The 217-nt window shown below is 57.1% G+C and overlaps 1 protein-coding gene across 1 annotated transcript in view; it reads right to left on the bottom strand.

The window, feature by feature from the left end:
- EMH_0085520 (uncharacterized protein) overlaps positions 1-217 on the bottom strand; it is a gene marked incomplete at both ends in the record, with an annotated part of 2,594 nt that overhangs the window by 1,725 nt on the left and 652 nt on the right. The window contains one exon of the mRNA XM_013500917.1: positions 3-217. Within this exon, the coding sequence (XP_013356371.1) occupies positions 3-217 (215 nt within the window). The remainder of the gene's footprint in view (positions 1-2) is intronic.

Raw genomic sequence — 217 nt, 5'->3', positions numbered from 1 at the left:
CCCTGTCCTTTAGGGCTTTCCACAGAGCAGCAGCAACTGCAGCATGAGGCGGCAGGTCCTGTTGCTGTTGCTGTTGCTGCTGCTGCTGCTGCTGAAGCCCGTGCTGCAGCACGTCAACTTCCCGCTGCTGTTGCTGCAGCTGCTGCTGTTGCTGCTGCTGTTTCTGTGTCTGCTGCAGTTGCAGTTGCAGCAATACGTCTGGATTTGGGGTGTATGT

This window comes from Eimeria mitis, genomic scaffold (genome assembly GCF_000499745.2).
Source record: "Eimeria mitis Houghton genomic scaffold, Emh_scaff6043, whole genome shotgun sequence".
Taxonomy (NCBI): domain Eukaryota; phylum Apicomplexa; class Conoidasida; order Eucoccidiorida; family Eimeriidae; genus Eimeria; species Eimeria mitis.
Note: the sequence above shows the minus strand (reverse complement) of the source record. Positions and strands in the feature narration are given on the sequence as shown.